We start from the raw sequence: 14,793 nt of genomic DNA, 5'->3' as shown, positions 1-14,793 counted from the left end.
TTAATTGTTAAGTGTTAATTTTTACCTTATCACAATACTAACACATTATTAAACAGCTGTTAAGTAAAAATATCAACATATAATTGAGAATTAGACAAAAAATGATAAATTTGAAAGAAAGATCATGTGTCCGTGTATCTTAATAATAATAATAATAATAATAACTTTGTAACTCAGCGTAACAATATTGGAAGCTCTAAGCTTAATTTCTAAGTTGGAGGGTTGCGAGGGTCCCAAGATGGGCTGGGCATGTAAAATTTGCAGATAAAAATCCAAGCATAGGCCCACACACACCACACACTTGGAAGATAGATAGGGTATCAAATAAAATAAAAATGAAGATAAAGTCGTATTGGTTGAGTTAATGTGAGAAGATGAAAAGTGTTAGCCTGAGACCAGAGCTTCACATTCCAATTTGTTCTTCAAACCCTCCATCATGTGTCAAACCAATAAAACTAGTGGTAGTATCATCGTATGGGAAAAAGTTGAAACATCCAGCTTCGAAATTGGCAATGACTCATAGAGAGCACACAACAACTTTGCCATTACTGAAACATGATTCTAGCATTGTGATGATGGGAGCGGTGTGTGTGGGAATTTTGGTGGTGGTTCTGAGCGAGGAAAAGGCCTTGGCTTTGGGCCCAGAAGGCCCACTTGTGGAAGAGTTCTGGGACAACGTGAGGAGATATGGACTCTACGCTCTCACCGTCAGCACAGGTGCCCTTTACACCATCTTCCGCCCTATAGTGGAACTTCTCAAGAATCCCATTTCTGCAATTTTCATCCTTCTTCTTTTCGGGGCTTCCTTCTTCATTGTTTCTCAAGTTCTCTCTGCCATGGTTGGTGTTTCTGAATTTTCTTACGACTTTGGATACTAGCCTACACTACCTCCAATTATATTATATGCAAAATAAATCCTTTTTTATTTTTACTCTTTCATCAATCCACTGCATGCATCCTGTCAATCAATTCTGAGTGGGATCGATAACCGATTATGTTTCTTCCATAGCAAAAACATTATCTGATTCCGTTGAAAACTTAATAAGTGAACCACCAACTGATGGCTGATTTAATAGTCTAGCTTTTCTGTACCTACCAAAAGTCAAAAACTAAAAAAGAACAAACCACGGGACGAGGTAACACACCTCCATCGAATTATATTTCCTTCCCATCTTTTATCCATGTCCCAAGTTGCTTACAACATATGATACACGGGGAGATTTACATCAAGGAATATGGGGAGTTTTACATCAAGGAGCATGCAATCACACAAGGAAATTTGATATCACATTTTAACCCAAAACTTTAATGTTCAAATTTATAGGTCTTCTTCTCACTTATCACTTATATAATGTTCAACTTTTTTATTTCTACCCGAGGTTCTACTTCTACCCGAGGTGAGATATCACCTCACACTTGTACACTCCAACCCCTTCATCTGCAATGCAACCCACTTTTTCAACCATGCAATTTGTTTACTTTTTATTATTACCTAAAAAAAGGGTTCTTCATACCACCAGATTGCAGCAGCTTCCGAAAGGTGATCACTGTTCTGTTTCCTCTGGAAAAGAACATCTCTTCAATGCCAGCATCAATCCTACCTTCCTTGTGAATTAGTACATCCCCCACTGCATTGCAAACAGCAATATCAGTGACTCATTATACCATATATGAAAACTTTAAAAAAAATAGAGAATGGATATTGATGGGAAACAAAAGGAATTAATCAGAAATGTAATAATAACTACTCCAAACCAATCTACAAAGTCAGCAATTAGTACATTGTATCAAAGCCGAACAATTAAACAAGAACCATACCAATATCTTGTTATCTTAATGCATTCAGACAAATAAATCAAAGTGTACTGGCTTGTCAAGTCAGTATAAAGGAAGGAAAAAGTCAACGGGTGAGTAACGCAAACTGCTCAAAGAGTTTATTTTATGAGTGTAGCACCCGATTGGCATGCATGTGTGACATTGCTGTTACAATAGGATAAAGACTATGTAATATGTGTTATTAAGTTCAGGGTGTTACCCAAAAGCACGGTTAAGAGAGGGGCCACGAGCGAGGCAACCGAGACCATGCAAAAGCTTCGAGCTTTGGTACTTTGTAACGCAACTTTCATTCTGATTTCTTAAATGCTCCCAATCTGCTTCCAACTAACCTGCAAGTGCTGGAGAAAGAAGCACACATGTTTGAGTACCAGAGAAGCAAGCCAGCGCATACATAGAATGTAAGTTAATGTAGAGGGAGAGAGGAGTTAGAACCAATAAGTAAACTAACGATATCTTGTCTTGAAAAGTTTTTAGTGTGATGAAGGCCTGAAGCTTCGTAGTTTAAATACTAGTCCTTCGAAATGCGAGGAAAAGGAAAAGTAAAATTACTCGGTACTTGTCAAAACATGCTAGAATTTATGATTTAATTATAGCTCAGAGCCTCGGACTCAATGTCCCATCTTGCTAAAGAAGCTCTGTTTCATTAGTTAAATTTACGGCTTTCTTTTCGCTGAATGGATTAATTAAAGGGAGACATACGAACTCAATTGCCGGTTAAAATGAACCAAAAGAAAGAAAATAAGGCCCAAAATGGGGAGATTCCTATTCTTAAAGAATTGGATCTTGAACTATGCTCTCTTATTTGAGCATGTCCAAGATGGATTATTTGAGTTTAAATTGATCTTTTTCTTTTAATTATATGGCAATGCGTAGACGAGCGTTGACCATGTAAATTTTTCCAGTAAGACTCGATCCAAATCAAAGCCATCAATTGACAACGTTAGCATATATGTTTTATTGTTGCTATTACTGTTGATTTCCACGAAAGGAATTGGATCAAGTGCGTGTTTACTTCTCTGTCACGTATACAGTAAAAAACAGAGCAAATTTGCTTCTTAGATCCATCAAATTACGAAAACAGATGGGCATGGTGCATGGTGAAACTGAACTCAAAACATTATTTGGCTCTCGATCGAGAGTTATTAGTTATTACCATCTGAATTGAAGCAGTTGAAGTGAGATCAATGAAGCTTGTAAAGTAGAAGTAGATAACATCGTATGCAGGTAGGTAGGGGAAAAAAGAGCAGTGAAAAATGGTCCTCATGAGTCAGAGAAGCATTTAATTTATGAGGCATGCCCACTGCCTGGCTTTTGGCTTTTGATATGCGGCGTCATTTACTACCCTTTAACTCATCATTCATTTACCATCTCTCATCTTTCTCACGCTACTCCTTGCCCACCACACCACCGCCCCTACACTATCTTTATTTTATTTACAATAAATAGTGATTTTTGTTTCACAATCTTTATAGAACCGATAAATTTGTATCTGGAATATAAAAAAATTAAATTTAATTTCATAAAATGTGAAAAATGAGATAAATTTATTTTATCATTAACATTAATCCATTAAGAACTCACCTATGTGACACATAGAAATAAAAATATCACGAAATTGATGCTCACATGAATATAAAGATTAAAATTACTCACAAATATATTCCTAATTCAACAACTTATTAGTACTTTCGTGTTTCAAGTATACAACATATAGATAAATATATCAACGAAATATATAAATTTAATTAGTTGGCATCAATAACAAAATACATGCGCCAACAACATATTAGATTACAAATTTTATTATAATTATATTTATAATGTCAACTTATCACAATGAATCATTCCCAAATAGAAAAAAACAAATATGAAATGTCTAACAACTAATATTTTATAATTTCTCTGCTTAGTTAGTGACCACCTATATAACTATAATAGACATCAAAGGAAAAAGTAATAGATTATAATATAGATTATAATTTCAAGTTATGCAATAACAAAATCAGAAACTTTAAGTCTAATATGTTATTGGTATATGTATTTTGTATTGATGTTAACTAATTAGGTTTATATATTTTATGGATATGTTTTTTAATAAGATATAATTGAAAAATGAAAATATCAATATTAAATTTTAGAGATGTATTTTAATGGAATGAATTTGTCTCACTTTTTATATTTTTAGGAATTAAATTTTACTTTTTTATTTTTCAAAAACAAATTTGTGAGAGCAACGCACTTAAGACTAAAATGATTATTTATTTTTTTATTTATTATAGTTTAGTTGTACTTATCTATACCTCATACTCCCTCTGTCTCAAAAATAACTTGTTTTACACAAAAAAAAATAGATGAAAAAATAATTATTTTACAAAACTAATTAACCTCTGAAAGATCGAGGACCCTTACAACAAAATTTCAGGATTTATCGTCGATTAATTTTTTATACATATAATAATATTTTATTCATCCCAAATTTTAAAAATTATCTTAAAATAAGTGTGATGTTAATTTTTTAATGTAATATCAAAATAAATTACTTGGCGTAGGTGTGTAAGTAAACTAATTTTTTTTCGGATAATCTTTTATGGATATAAATTTCACGCGGTCTAAATTAATTTTAGTGAAACTATATATAATTTTCTGGATAATTTTTGTTTCTTAATTTATCGTGTTAGAGTGTTGATGCATGCATAGTTGTACTTGTGGCCGGCGGAGACTGGTCACAACTAGAAACTTCTTTCATTAATGACAGCATCTCCTCCCATTCTTTACGTTGGATTCCCTCTTCCAATTAGTTGACCCACTTTTAATGGCTTGCTGGAAAATTCCACTTGAACCATATCATAACCTTTCTAGTGCTTATCCATATCATAATAAAATCTAGGCCATTTTGGTAAATTGATTGCAGCCCCTTCAATTATTTATTGACGATATCCAATTTCATAGGCTACTGCGTACGATGGACAAAGAATATGATCAGGATGATATAAAGAAGAAATTCAACAAGTTTTTGAAAAGTACTCTGCAGTTTGTTTTATCAGTTTCTGTATTTTCTTTCTTTGTATGGTACTCTTCTGGCTTCTCCATACTCCCTCAGTGTTTCAATGCATACTTCTCCTCGTGTCTTTTCTCCATGCTTACTCGCACTCTTGAAAGGAAATACATGTTTCTCATCTGTAACGCCATCCTTGCTCTTCTAGCCATGTCACCTCATTTTGACTTACGGGTTTCTGAAGAACCACTTGGTGCTTTTCGCTTGCTAGAGAATGCTCCTCTTATGGTTGAAGAAGAAGCAAAAAGGCATGAAGAATATCCTGATCAACATATATCACAAGCTGAAGAAAACGAAGGAAGACTAGTTAGTAAAGTTTCTAATGCAGAAGAAGAAGGAGCAGGAGGAGGCACAGGAAGTAGTACTGGAGTTATTGTAGCACAAGATGATGATGAATTAGTAGCAGAAACAGCAATGGAAATGGAAACAAACGAAGAACTGGCAAATACAGATGAACTCAACAGAAAGATTGAAGAATTCATAAGGAAAATGAAGGAGGAGATGAGGATTGAGGCACAAAAACAACCAATTGCAGTCTAGTACATGCATGATTACGCATCTGCATGTTATGTTGTAAAACACGAGGAATAACTAATTAGTGCTTTAGTCTTACTTTTAAAATGACAAAGCCTTATGGTGTGGTCCTTTTTTAATCATTTTTATTTGTATGTTAGCACGTACATCTTTTTCCTCCTAGTTTCTTTCTTTTTCAATCTGTTAAGCTCTATCATGCTGCTTTCGTTTTTTTGTTTAAATTATATTGTATTCCCTTCTCTTCTTGCCTTCTAGCTTTATTACCCCTTAGCTACTTTTTATTAATTTTTATATTCACTACCTTGAATGGCCTTACCGATCGATGAAATTAAAGTACGTTGAATATATGTGAATTGAAGATCAATGTCATATATTCAATATCTTAACAAAGAGAGACATATTGGAGCACAAAGAAAATAGCTAGAGATCGAGCACTTTTCATTTTTAGCAGAGAGCACTAGATTCTAGAGCGTATATATTCCAAACATTAAACGAGACAGATCCTGTTCATATGTATGTAGAAAATTCTACACAGAACCAGAATTTATAAAGTTCGTTCACACAAATATTTTAGTGGGGTAAATATAAAAACGATCAATTATAATTTTGGTATCCAAGTTTTTCAATTTTATAATTTTAATCCTCTTAATTTTTAATTATAACATTTAATCTTTTAATAATATAAATTGATAATTTTGTTCCTACTCGTACATTATTAATACGAGTATTAACTAATAACAATGATTATTAGAGATATTAAATTAATTATAAATTAAATAAAAATGATTAATCATTAAAAAATTAACAAAAGATGATTAACCTTATGTAATGTTGAAATTATGATTAATAATTTTTTATTAATTTTTAATAATTAATGGTTTTAATTAATTTATAATTAATCTAATAACTTAATTAATCAGAATTATTTATTAATAATTTATAATTAAATGTTATAATTAAAATCCAATAACCAAACTTATGAATTTAAAAAAAATAAAGAAATTAAAATTAATATTTAACCATATAAAAATGATCAAAACATTTTAAAATTAAGAAAGCATACGTTCACGGTTCTCAGTAAATAAGGTATTTGTATAAATTATTAAAATTGACAGTCGCTTTCCTAAAAATAGAAATGTTGCTGTTGTTAATTAATTCCTTTTGGCCAACAAATTTATTGTCAGGTTTGGTTTGAAGTAGAGTTTTTAGTAAAATATATGGCTCAAGTTAAATTGTAGTATATTAATTCTATGTATATTATATATTATTGGGTATAAAGCTATACAAATAATTAAGGTTTGTTCATTCTAATCAAGCATTTTGAATAGTATAGTATTTCTGTATTAATAAATCAACTGTAGCCACAAACTTTCCACGTAGTTCCATTTCTATGCATTCAAAACCTCAGCGATTCCTGCCATCACTATACATTTTCGATCATAATCAGCGTGTGGTGCACCAAAAATATCAAATATCATGCGAGCATTGCGTTACCATTTTCGCCATGTACTGTATCAGTATCAGTATCAGTATCAGATACCGAGTGCTCAATCAGGCTTCTACATTCGTGGCTAAGAAGTAATATTAAGACAGAATCCCTTTTCAATCTTTCAAATCAAATATTTACTGTCCAAATTAATGCCATGGCCTCCAAAAGATAATTCTAGAAGCAGGGTCATGGACATGGACCCTGGCATGGCTTGGCTTGATGCCTTTGCAACAAGGGAACTGAAACAAATTAATCATATCTAATATATTTACACCTAGCTCTCACAAAAATGAAGAAAAAGATATCATTTCTGTCTGCAAGTTAGGACAAATATATGAGCGTTATACAATTGTGAATTGTCATTGGTTTCAGCACGGCATTATGTTATGATCATTATAAAGTAAGAATACAATCATTAAGATTTTGATAACAATTTGTGTCACTTATTAAGTTGTTCAGGTTTAAATTTTGATTCATTATTGAATATGACATAAATTTTATTAAAAAAAAATACTCACGTGAGTCAAAGGTTAAAAAAAAGAAAAGAATATATGCAAGCAAAACTATCCACACCCTAAGTTCATTCATAATTATACATGCAGTCAGTCACGTGGATGTGTCCAAATAATGCGAGAGGCGTTTAAGAGATATTGTAGGTCACTAGTTAAGTATACGTTACGAAACATCGTTTCTTCCTTCCTTCTTTTTATTTCCAAGATAAAAACAACTATTTACCTCGTGCGCGCATTGCATGGTTTTTGAAGATTTAATTAAAATATTTTCAAAAAACAAAAGCATTTTAAAATATTATACTGTATTAAAAAAAATAATGTCAATATATAATATTATTAATAAAAATTAACAAATTTAACTAATTGATAGATATCAGTGCTGCACGTGAACACCTCTACGATCTAGTTAAAAAAAAATTGTTCTAAATTATCCTTTATCTCGTTAACCTTTCCATATAAGCTTCTCTTCCCGTCTCATAATATTTACGACAAAAACATTACCTCTGTAGCGGTTCCTGTCCACTAATTCCAACGGGACAAGATAACAGTTGTAGGTGCTACCCAGCATTTCCTTCACAGCTTGATGAAAAATGAGGGAACGCTATGGTATGACACTGGGCCTGTTTGTTTATCAGGCCATTCCAAATCCAGTTGAAGTCTTAAAGACTGCGTTACGGGTATAGCTTGACTGAAGGTTAGTTATGAAATTATTTACCATTTTTTTATAACTTTTTGTGAGATATTTGATTTTTAAAAATAAATAATGTTTTGAAATATAATCTCAACTAAAAATGCATCAGTGGCACTTGGCTTGTCAGTAAATCAACTTGGGTTTTATGGAATGGTAAACGGTAAAAGGGAAAGGGAAAGTAGATATTTTATGGTTGTAAAATGTCCATTTGGAAGGATGAGAGACATTATTGGCTATTTTTAATGAATTCTGAACTTACTTAAATGGGGACAAAAAAATAGAATTGTCATTTTCGGTTAATCTAACAGAATTTGAAGAAGTTATGATCATCCATTTCTTTTCTGAACAAGTTGTTGATCTACTAGAAACAGCCCTCTCAGGTAGTTAAAAGTTAATCTGCTATGCTCTTAATTTTCTGCTTATTGGCCTTTGAAGTGTTTGATTTCCCTAATGTTCAGATGGGCCCAGAAAGATGGTTTAGCAACTAAATGCCATGTGTTGTCAAGTAATTTTGCGAAAAGGAAAAAGGAAAATCAGATTAGTGCTTTTTTGGACTTAATATTAAAATAATACGTCTTTAGAACAATTACTTTTGAATGGTTTCTCAATTGGTTCAAATGAACGTAATGGTTACCACTGTTCAGTTCAGACTTTAGACTGATTTATATAGCCTGTACAACCTTCATTTCAGCCCCCTGATTCTCTTTATATTATTGTATTAAGTATTAGCACATTGGCTTCTATAATGAACTATGGTGAATTGTTGGTGAGTGTTGTCTACTAATTATAGCACAAGAGGGTTTTACAACTCATTGTATGCCATATGTTCTGTGGAGTAACTTCCAGGAACAATATATTTTCAAAGTTTGCTAACAATTCAGACAATCATAGAACTATCTCAAAACAACAAATTATCAGGTAATTGGAGAGGAAGGAAACTAGTTTGGGCAATCAATTTTATATTGATCATTTAAAATTTGAATAACCACAATGTTTTCTCTTGTTAATGAAGGAAAATCTGCAACTGCTAGTAGTAGTTTCATAAATCTATTCAAGGAGCAAATTAAGTCCCTCACAACTTCAACCTCTTTTTAGATGGTCTGCTGACATATGAAGCTTTTTTAGTAAGCTGATGGGTGGTGATGAGAGTCGAGAATCGTTGCTTTCAGAAGCAAGAGATCATTCTCATCTCAATGAGATAAGTGACCTCCAGAGGAGAAGGCCACGGCGTGGTAAATCTTCAGATAAAGAGAACAACCTCAAAGAAAAAAATGTGGTCCAAAACCCTTTACACTCTCAATATATAGATCCAAAACAAGAAGCAGAATTCCATTTCAAGACAGTGTTGTTGTGGCTAGCTGCATACCTAGGAGGAGGAACACTATGCTTCCTTCTCACAAGTCATCAGATCAAGGGCATTAAAACCAATGGGTTTCTTGATGCCATTTACTTCTGTGTTGTGACGATGACTACTGTTGGATATGGAGATCTTGTGCCAGATAGCCAATTGGCAAAACTTCTTGCATGCATTTATGTCTTCACAGGCATGGCTCTTGTAGGGTTAATTCTTAGCAAGGCAGCAGATTACATTGTTGAAAAGCAGGAAATATTTCTAGTTAGAACCTTATTCAAGGGTGAAAATTTTGGTCCAGAAGAGCTTTCCAAAGAGGTCGAAACTAACAAAGCAAAATACAAATTCATTCTCGCAGCATCCGTCTTTTTGGTGCTTATGATTTCAGGGACTATTTTTCTGCATTATATTGAAAATCTAGATTTTGTTGATGCCCTATATTGTGTTTGTTCCACAGTCACTACTTTAGGTTATGGGGATAAGAGCTTCTCGACTACTATTGGCCGTGCTTTTGCTGTGTTCTGGATATTGAGCAGTACCATTTGCTTAGCTCAGTCTTTTGCTTATCTTGCTGAATTTTATACTGAAGAAAGACAGAAAGCAATGGCTAAAATAGTTCTTACACGAAAGTTGTCACTCCTTGATCTTGAGGCGGCTGATCTTGATGGAGACCATGTTGTCAGGTAAGGTAGAACAATTACTCTTGGTAACCATTTGCACCAAGAGACGCAGTAAGTTCATATATATTTTTCTAGCATTCATAGATTGTTCCAATATTTAGCCGAGTTAAGTCATTAAATGCTCACATTCAACATTTTTCATTTTCTCAGTGCCACAGAGTTCGTATTATACAAGTTGAAGGAAATGGGAAAGATCAACCAAGAAGATATTTTAGTTGTGATGGACATTTTTAGAAAACTAGATGTTGATAAATCAGGAACCCTGACAGAAGCTGATCTAAAATATTCTGAATCATCTAAACCATAGCCCTAGGCCAGCCTAGTACATCATGAATTTCAATTTTCATTTTAAACTTTGTCATCTGTATCATCTTTTATATACACTGTATTGAGGTATTTCAAAGTGTTCCTGTAGGAACTATACTCTCTGTAAGCTACAAGGATATATGATGTTAGCGTGCGCACACACATTACGGAGCATATCATGTGAGAGATGAAAGCGTTAGAGAGGAACGAATCTCAGTCATCTACCTATTGTGAAGTCCGTGTCTTATGACCGATATACTATTCTCACGATTCCCCGCGATACAAAGATTTTCTGATTCAATATAATGTAACGCAGTCGTAACCCTAATTGCAATTTAAAACCATGATATCCACTATATCTCAATTTTTCATCTTAGAATATAATTGTATTTAATATTAGCCTCTTATCTCAACTTGTGATTAAGAAGATTCATTCAATTTGCCACTTCATAATTTTTAAAACTGATTCAGATAACTTTTTTCGTGTTATACCTTGTTTCTAAAAAAATGGTTACATTACTCGATTGTAATAACATATCAATAGCAACTTAAATTTTTAAGTGGATAAAATTAATGACCTAGTTAAAATCTAGGAAAGCATTGGAAGGTGCATTTTGTAAGAGTGATGATATATAGCCCGACTAAAAAAGCACAGGAGGGCCACATTTTGAATAAAAGAATTTCTTATACTTGAAATGGAATAAAATTTTAAAATCCAAAAATTGTTTCAAAGGGAAGCTCCTCGAGCAAACCAATATTTCACATTTTCTAATACAAATAAAAATGACGATAGAATAGATTCCAAGAAAAAACTAATGGCAACAAGAAGCTGTTTTCTAAGTTGATCAAAGTTAATGTAAGTTCATAATCATATACATTTCACTATTTCTGCCAAAGCAGGCATAAGATATAGAGATAAATATCAAATAAGACACTAATAATTTCCAGAAGTTAATACTTTTATTTTCGTTCATACTGCTGATTCATTGTACAGAACTAATACAACTGTCATTTGGGCATGAATCTATATATTATAGATCATTGTTTTGAAAACAAAGCTTGAAATTTGAAGTTTGAACACCCTTCATGCACTTAGAAGTTTCGAGCCTCCTCAGTATGTTCTGGCATGCCTGTTACATAATCCAAGAGCCCTTCACCAGCTTTTTCACCATGTCCATGACCTTCAGTAGAGAATTTGGATACCCCTCCCAAAGCTATTATTGCAGCCAAAAACACTGTAGTTGAAGCTATCAAAGGCCAAAAATACGCCAGAATGATCATAATTCGTGGTGGTGCATATAACAGCAAGGAAAGGGACAGTGAAAATGCTATTGCTATGGTGATATGGTATCTATACTGCACAAGCATTCTTGGTACATCCATGACCCCTTGAATGAGAATTAATCCAAAGGAAGAGAGAATTGAGGGACGGAGGGAATAAAAGTATGGTTATATCTCCAATCCATTAACGAGTTTGCTGTTTATATTCTCAAGAGATTCTCTATTTGGAAATGATTCTGAGAGCTTGTTTGTCCCATCTGCCACTTATTCTTCTAAAAAAAGGCCAAGATGTTTCTTAAACAGTCCTCTTACGAATAAAATAGGTGGTCATGCTAAATATTTATTTTTGGCAGTTCAATACATTTAATTTACAGAATATAATTTTAGACATTCAAAGTCACCTGAATATATAGAACCCGTGTAATTGAAAAATTCTTCCTAAAATGACCATAATTCCACCACAATATTTTACCTCAAATGCGATAGATATTAAGTTTTTTACACCTATGAAGACCATGTTAGTCAGTAAAACAAGCTGACATAAACTTTCTGGTATAGATTGGTAGTGCTATTTTGAAATTGGAAATGCCGAGTTTCAATTGGAAATATGGAATATGAAGACTAAATGCACAGGAAACGCACAGATTCTTATTCTTCTTTGTGGTGATGTCGTCATGAGTATCAGCAAGACAAGAAAAGACAAATTAATCAATGACCGTTTGAGATTTGAGAGTCCTATGGGCTAAACTTATTCTTCCTTTGAATTTAATGTTTCTTTAAACCAAACATGGATACTGTCTCCCTCCACGTGGCCAACAACTCTAGCCTTGACATCGTTATTTAATGAAAGAAACAGGGTCTGCCCAAGGCTAAATAAATACATGACTTGTTGCTCTATGCCCTTAGAAAAACAGTTATTTAACTACTTGGGTGTGGTTAGTTTTTGGTTTTTGGGTTTCATATGTAATTTTAAAAATAAGATGTGTTTAGCAAAAATGAAGTTAAAATAATTTTTAAATTAATTTTGAAATATTTTTACACTCATTTTTAAAATTAAGAAAAAAATATTTTGTTAATTTAATTTTTAGCTTAAAAAAATATACATTTCTACATTTGATAATGACACATTTTGTTAGTACTATCACTGATTACATTAGAAAAACATTTATTTAACTACCATGGTCATTGTCACTTCAACCACCGCAGTGATTACGACCCTCACACCATTGTCATCATCGTCATCATTGTCACTATCATAGCCGGCTCTCACCACCATGAACACTAGCACCGCTATCACTATCACCATTATCACCAATATTGCTATCACCATCATTATTAGTGTTACCATCACATCCATTTAATTTAAAAAAAAATAGTTTTTAAAATATAATTAATTTTAAATAAACTCATTTTTACAAGTTTCATATTGTATTAAAACTAGTTTAGGAGTATTTTTGTATTGTGGTAACGATAATAATAATGATGATAATTTCAGCAGTAGTGACAACAATAAAGATATCAACAATGATCGGAGTAACAATGATCAAGACGGATTTATAAGGAGACAAAAGACTTTAGCCTCCCTCACTCAAACTTCTTTCAACCATAATATATAATAATTTTTTTTTAAAAAAATATTATTAATAACATATGTAATAATTAATAATTAAATACTACTTACAGTAAAATAAAAATAAATAAATATTAATTAATAAATCTGAAAATTAATACGTTATAATAATATTTTTAATAATAAAAATACCAATATTTTTAATAATATATATTATCACTAAATATAATATAACTCAAAAAAGATATATATACTAATTAATAATCTGATAAGAATGACATTTTTATGATTTTTTATCAATTGGTATTATCTAGGCTAACTATGTTTTTTATATTATTATAAGCCTCATTTATCTATTTATATATATATATATATATATAATTATTAACATTAAATGATAAACATATTTATATATATTATATATATATATATATATATATATATAGTATTACATCCTTATCCTTTTCTGTAGTGAGTATGTAAAATTATTATGTTCATTCATAAAATTATGAATTCGTTACTTGTTAATTTAGTCGATCGTCGTACATTGGACACGCATTTTAAAAGGCAATATAGAAAGATTGTAATTAAATTGGATGAAACGTCAAATTAGTAAACATTTACATGGATTTTTTCTTTTTTTTTTAAATTTAGTTTGGAACATTATATTTTTAAAAATCTAGCAACTCAAACCAGCATAAAATATAGACCGCAAAGAGGAGCACCTGAAGCTTAGCTTGATCCCACTTTCACCGGAAAACTCTTTTAATGGCTTTGTAGATTGGTAAAGCCTTCCATCAAAACAAAACAGGGCCTACATACCAAGGATTGCCATTTGGCTTTGGCCTTTTGTACGTACACAAACAGCTGGAGCTGCGAACAATGAACATTTGATTTAATTATATATGTATTATACTTTTAAGCAAAGATGAGAAGTTGTCTAAATATTGATCCAAATTTATTTGTTCTTCAAAGTCACTTTAGTTTGTCGTTTTCAAATTTGATCACGATCATGAGTGCACTCATTTCGTTTGTTATAGTCGCAATCTTATCCGAGTAAAAAGAGAAATTATCTCAGAACTATTATTGCGATTAAGCAATTTACTAGACCAAAGTGATATATTTTCCACTAAAGTTGGTGAATAGTTTAGTTTCCCCATTAAAAAGAATGATGAATGAATTGCTGAATAGTGAGCTAGTTAAAAAAAATTCACATTAAATAATAATCTTTTCCTTTCAAGAGTTAAATGATATCTATCCTCGATCAACATTCTATTAGACCTTGTAATTATGTTCACTTTACATTAATCCTAAAACCCGATTGGTAAGTAAGGATGTTGTGTATCTCACCACTGATTAATGTTGAAGATTGAAGCAAACGGTGTCAGCTAATGCAACCTCTGTCATCAGCTAATGCATTATCTGGTTACTTTGCAATAGCAATATGATTGATGCTGAACTTTATTGTTCCCCCGGTGCAATGAAAAG

The 14,793-nt window shown here is 32.1% G+C and overlaps 4 protein-coding genes across 9 annotated transcripts; 3 read left to right on the top strand and 1 right to left on the bottom strand.

Annotated features, from left to right (window-relative positions):
* Nucleotides 1-300: 300 nt before the first annotated feature.
* Nucleotides 301-925, top strand: LOC100800026 (uncharacterized). The gene has a single exon (XM_003550423.5). It carries the CDS (start codon nucleotides 375-377, stop codon nucleotides 876-878), a length of 504 nt encoding a protein of 167 aa, XP_003550471.1. The 5' UTR covers nucleotides 301-374; the 3' UTR covers nucleotides 879-925.
* A 245-nt stretch (nucleotides 926-1,170) lies between these two features.
* Nucleotides 1,171-2,313, bottom strand: LOC100500686 (uncharacterized). 2 transcript variants are annotated; one of them, NM_001364660.2, is made up of 3 exons: nucleotides 2,269-2,313; nucleotides 2,036-2,174; nucleotides 1,171-1,628 (listed from the first exon to the last, which is right to left on the bottom strand). In NM_001364660.2, the coding sequence occupies exons 2-3, from the start codon at nucleotides 2,124-2,126 to the stop codon at nucleotides 1,489-1,491; spliced, it is 231 nt and encodes a 76-aa protein (NP_001351589.2). In that variant the 5' UTR covers nucleotides 2,127-2,174; nucleotides 2,269-2,313; the 3' UTR covers nucleotides 1,171-1,488. The 2 variants fall into 2 exon arrangements, with proteins under 2 accessions (NP_001351589.2, NP_001386218.1); NM_001399289.1 differs by having other exon boundaries at nucleotides 2,036-2,313.
* Nucleotides 2,314-4,648: 2,335 nt separating this feature from the next.
* LOC102669616 (uncharacterized) lies at nucleotides 4,649-5,609 on the top strand. Its single transcript, XM_006600232.4, has one exon. The coding sequence runs from the start codon at nucleotides 4,799-4,801 to the stop codon at nucleotides 5,429-5,431; it is 633 nt and encodes a 210-aa protein (XP_006600295.1). The 5' UTR covers nucleotides 4,649-4,798; the 3' UTR covers nucleotides 5,432-5,609.
* A 2,295-nt stretch (nucleotides 5,610-7,904) lies between these two features.
* On the top strand, nucleotides 7,905-10,616 carry LOC100799492 (two-pore potassium channel 1). Of its 5 annotated transcripts, XM_041011271.1 has the most exons (4): nucleotides 7,905-8,120; nucleotides 8,964-9,035; nucleotides 9,130-10,151; nucleotides 10,299-10,616. In XM_041011271.1, the coding sequence occupies exons 3-4, from the start codon at nucleotides 9,250-9,252 to the stop codon at nucleotides 10,453-10,455; spliced, it is 1,059 nt and encodes a 352-aa protein (XP_040867205.1). In that variant the 5' UTR covers nucleotides 7,905-8,120; nucleotides 8,964-9,035; nucleotides 9,130-9,249; the 3' UTR covers nucleotides 10,456-10,616. The 5 variants fall into 5 exon arrangements, with proteins under 5 accessions (XP_040867205.1, XP_006600293.1, XP_006600290.1 ...); XM_006600230.3 differs by lacking the exon at nucleotides 8,964-9,035 and having other exon boundaries at nucleotides 9,213-10,151; XM_006600227.3 differs by lacking the exon at nucleotides 8,964-9,035.
* The last annotated feature ends 4,177 nt before the right edge of the window (nucleotides 10,617-14,793 follow it).

Source organism: Glycine max, chromosome 17, assembly GCF_000004515.6.
Source record: "Glycine max cultivar Williams 82 chromosome 17, Glycine_max_v4.0, whole genome shotgun sequence".
Lineage (NCBI taxonomy): Eukaryota > Viridiplantae > Streptophyta > Magnoliopsida > Fabales > Fabaceae > Glycine > Glycine max.
Note: the sequence above shows the minus strand (reverse complement) of the source record. Positions and strands in the feature narration are given on the sequence as shown.